Genomic DNA, 4,947 nt, shown 5'->3' with positions numbered 1-4,947 from the left:
TTTTTTGCAGTGGCAGGAAGAAGGGAAGGAGAAGACCGTCATCAGAAAAGTAATCCTCCTTCTAAAAATTTAGCTTAGAAGAATTTAGTAAACAATCATTAAAAAATTAATTTGACCAACAAAATCTACTTGTGAAGAAATAGTAATGTATGGCATTTTACCTACCAAACTCTTACTGCATCAGCTGTTTTTGTCAAAGAAAAACCTCATCCCCCTTGAATAGCCCTTTCACTTTATAAGTAAAAATTCGAGGCAAATTTTTCAAGAAAGAAATGACATATTTTTTGAGACCCAGAGGACATAATGTGCAGAGAAAACAGTAGTCCTTATTTCCCTTATGACTGCAATGCTGGTACCTCTGGAAAGTAAGCCACCAGTGCTCATCAGCCACTACTTAGGTATCTCAGACTAGTGGAAAAGTATAAATATTAGCTTTGAGGCTAAGAATTTTGATGGTTTTACACCCCCCAGATTGCTGAGTCTCCTGATTACATTTGTCTTAATGATTGACAGAGAATAACTGCTTCTAAATAGACCACTTTCATAACAGAGCCTACTTAAGACAATGCAAAATTTAAATGATTGTTTAGTACTCCATGAAACATTTTCAGAACTACTAGACCTGCACAGCATATGATCCTTGGAGCGGTCAAAAGCTGCAATCTTCTACTGAGAGAATGAAAATATAACAATAATCAGAATAGGTGCATTCAGAAAATTAACTAAGAAACACTTTTAGATTTAAAAAAAAAAAAAAATACTTGTCACAGCCACTACTGCACACTTATCCTGGAGAGATTTTGTGTTTGCTTTTAAGTGCAGGATAAGAGTATTCCATAAATCACTCTCTCAACGCAGATGACTGAAAATACGAGTTAAATAAATGGCAACTTCTTGATTAACTAAAAATGGGTAGAAAATAAAAAATCATAATATAAAACGTATTAAGCAAAGTATATCATCATAGTCACTGCAAAATAAAAGTGCATGTATACATATGGTGCAGATATTTTACTTTCTCAGTCAATGGTCATCATTTCTGAACGGAATGATAGGACTGACAATCCATTAACACGTGATTCTGCATCCTTGATTGTGGTTGTAATTAGAAACATATCTGTCAATATTGTTGATAAATATGATCACTAAAAGTAGAAAATTTAAGCATTTTATTAAAGGCAAAGTGAACGGTATGTTTTTCCTAAGGAGATTAGCATAGTTCCTACAACCCTCTATCTATTGCAACGATTTTGACTGTGAATTTTAAGCTTTGTTCCATTAATGCTATGAAGCAATTACTGAGTTTTCCATTATTTGCACTCCCATTCTATCATACAGGTAACTGATTATTTTCCCTCTCAAGCTGTCTATCATGTTAAAATTATTTCCTGTCCCATCTTATATAGAATAGTGGACTTGCCTCTTAAAATTTGCATGTTTTACCTGTCACCTTCAACAGACAACGATATAATACATGCACAGCTGAACTGAAGAAGAAAGTTAATCAGAACCAGCTGCAACTACTTTTTAATAAATAAATATTATTTCCTCTTTTTATGATCATTTAAAGTAATTACTAATAGGACTGCGTTTGCTTTTTCCATAGTTTCCTATGCCAAGAACAGTAAGAGGTAACACAACATAATGAAGACCACATGAGAAAGCATCCTGCTTCAAGAAGGTGTTGCACTTTAAGGGCTACAGTAAAGACAATTTGTTGGTGGAAATGCTGGAAAATTATATAGTAAGGCACAGATGGCAATTCAATGTGGCACACAGAAGAAGCACCAAGAATATATTTAGTTCTGCATACATACTATAAGCAAATCGGGAACTTCCTCTCCTTGCATCCCATTTCTATTATTCTCAGCACGTCTACAGATGCAGCAGAATTACATTAACCTTAGGTTTCTGTCCAAATATACAGGCTACCTATTTACATCATTTTATTGTGTCATATCATAATGATTTCTGCTTTATGAAGGAAAATTCAGCAACTTCTGTAGTCCGTAATTTCATTGGTTTACCTTGAGCATGCTTCAAAAAGAACTCTGGTATGCTAGCACAGATCAGACATCCTGTGAATTTCAGAGAGCAATTTTTAGAGAATGCACTGATCTAGCACTGACAGTACTGGTGCAGTAATAGGAGACAAACAGACAAACTATGAGTAGCTATAACAGCAGGAGTCTGGTCAGAAGCTGAAAGCCACGTTGTACTGCTGTCACTGTCATAAAAGACCACATCTGAGGTCTAATGATGTGGCCTAAATATTAAGGGCAAATTCTATCATTTTAAGTATTTACAGCTGTATTTCTGAAAAATACAATTTCTGGAGAGTAAACATCAGCAGCTGCAATTGGTCAGACACATTACTTGTGGCAAGACAGCATATGCCAGGCCTAGAAGAGTGCTATAAATGTCCTGCCAGTTTCATCCACAAGCACTCACTTCAGAATTCCCATCTGCAGAACTGTAAACTCACATCTCACTTTGCTTTCTCGGAAACCAAATTCTGTCAAAGCTCTAACTACCTTAGAAAGGAGAACTAGGCTGAAATTAAGTTCAAATATGAAATGATTTATTCTACCCTTTAGACAGCTTGCCCCTCAAAAAACCGTATTTCCCAAAACAGCCTGTTGTAAGTCAGATGCATGACTGGCCATTAAAGTGCCACTCGAGTGACAGCATGACTGCACTTGGAGCATGCCTTGTTTGTCATTGGTAAGCTGAGCTTGATTACTAGTTTTACCAAATGCTTTGGAGAGAATTCTATAATAGCAAATGTTTTTCTTATACAGAGCACGTAGGATCAGGAGGATAGCCTTGCTAACTTCAGTTCCATTAGTACTACCAAGGGAAAACAACCATTTCACTTGGCATTATTTTTACAACCAATTCTTTCCTCCTCATATATGCGAGGATTAATAAGAGTAATAATATATGAGACAGTATGGCATATTGTCCAGAAAGTAACCACACCTCTCAGTTGCTGGAGGCAATGGGAGCTCAGTTCAGCTGTGCTCTCTGTCCTAGGCAGTTGCTTTTTAGACATTGTTTCAAGATGCGTTCACTTTGCAATCACGCTCTTTTTATTTGTTAATGCAGAAGGAATCAAAAGATTGCTATTTTTAAAAAGACTAACAACAAATTAGGCCATGTTTAACACTAATGTGGCTGAATGTAAGAAATAAAAATTGTTTGTGTGGATGAGGTATCCATGCAACCTACTGAGCTGCTCCAGGGCCACAGCTGCATCTGGTTGGCCAATACACAGTCATAGTTTGAAAAGAAACATACAAAGTCTGTCTTGACTTTAGGCTGCCTATTTCACTATCTCAGGGAATTCACGACAAAGGTGGGTGCCTTTCTCCCATATCAGTGCCATAACTACTAGGGTATCCCACTAGAGAAGACTACTCTCAATTGGAGAAATCATGGTAACAGAAGAGCAGAGAGGAGCTTACACATTTTGTATCAAGTATGTATTGGAGGAAAAATGGGAACAACAGAAGTAGTGAAATGCACAAGGTATTCCCCACAGTCCCACATTGCAGTTCTCTTTCCATTGGATGAAGGCCCACTACTTCCTACTCGAATAAAGGAACCCACATACACCAGGTCACTGTGGCTGACTGGGATAGTTTTATTTCCCACAGTCCAAGCACACACTTTTGCCATACACTGGTTGCATGGAGACATCTCTTGCTCTACTTCCAAGATCTAAGTAGATGGAGGCACTACAACTGCCCATACAATTTGGCACTACACCAGCATCACAGGTAGAAAATCAGACACAACTAGGTGCCTTACATGTCTTACAGGCTACCTTGAGGCAATATCCTGATCAGCATGCAGACTTTCTGCTCTTCAAAAGAACCTCCATTAATTAAAACTGGAGTATGTAATACAATCTGGCTTAACCATTCAATACTATATAAATTCACAATCTTTTAAAACTTCACCTTCTTATCTTAACATACATCTGAAAGGCAATGATTCACAAGCTGAGCTCCAATCACTTCTTGGCCTACAGAATGATTACTTATGGCTTGAAGACAGCTGGCTCACTATCAGCACTGAAAGCCTTCAGCTTTCTTCTGATACCTTAGGATCCTCTGCTTTCTGAGCAAAGACTGGTGGCCTTGAAGAGCGAAACAAGGAAATGAGAAGGACACAGTTTACCACATAAAAACAGTAGGAAAAAAGTTGCCCAAACACTAGCAGAGGAACAATGTATTGGGAAACAAGCAAAACAATAATGCAGCAACATGCTCCCAAGTAAGCTAGTAGACCAGAGATTTAGATAACATGGCCACTATAACAAGATACAAGGAAGTCAGTGAACAAAGAGAGAAAGCAGAAAGTGGAAAAGTAAACTCAATTAACAAGTAGATAAAATAACATATTCCATGTTGCAAAAATGAGAGTTAAAAACAGCCAGTCTTTCCTCAAGTAACCACCAAGTAACAAATAACTCGCCAAAACATCCTATCAATAGGAAATAAGTCAGTAATGAGACAATTTTGTATTATCTATAAAAACTGGTGCGTAACAGCAACGTAATCAAGAATCTTTTAAGGCACCTTTGACTTTAAAAGTTTATATCTTTTATTAAATCCAAATTAAAAGATGAACAATAGAAAATAAATGTGCTTTTACAAAAAAGGACATAGCAACCAATACAAATCAAAATGGGTGAAACATGAAGTGCAATATCCCTTAACAGAAAAAAAAAACAATTAAAAAAGTATCTAAGAATAATGTCAGCAACGTAACTACTTACAGGCTCTCCCCGATGTCCCTCTAGTCCTGGAGATCCAGGCTGTCCAACTTCTCCCTTTAAAATGATAAAGACTGTTAAACACCATATTCAAAAAAACCTTATTTTATACAATAATTATTATTTCAATTAGTGAATTACTATTCTTACTAAAAGTAAAACGT

The 4,947-nt window shown here is 36.6% G+C and overlaps 1 protein-coding gene across 1 annotated transcript in view; it reads right to left on the bottom strand.

Moving 5' to 3' along the window:
• The window catches only part of LOC100542626 (collagen alpha-1(XXI) chain-like), a 24,898-nt gene extending 21,196 nt beyond the window's left edge, over positions 1-3,702 (bottom strand). The window contains exon 1 of the mRNA XM_031552249.1: positions 3,595-3,702. Within this exon, the coding sequence (XP_031408109.1) occupies positions 3,595-3,702 (108 nt within the window). The remainder of the gene's footprint in view (positions 1-3,594) is intronic.
• Between the last annotated feature and the right edge of the window lie 1,245 nt (positions 3,703-4,947).

Source organism: Meleagris gallopavo, chromosome 2 (assembly GCF_000146605.3).
Source record: "Meleagris gallopavo isolate NT-WF06-2002-E0010 breed Aviagen turkey brand Nicholas breeding stock chromosome 2, Turkey_5.1, whole genome shotgun sequence".
Classification (NCBI taxonomy): Eukaryota; Metazoa; Chordata; class Aves; order Galliformes; family Phasianidae; genus Meleagris; species Meleagris gallopavo.
Note: the sequence above shows the minus strand (reverse complement) of the source record. Positions and strands in the feature narration are given on the sequence as shown.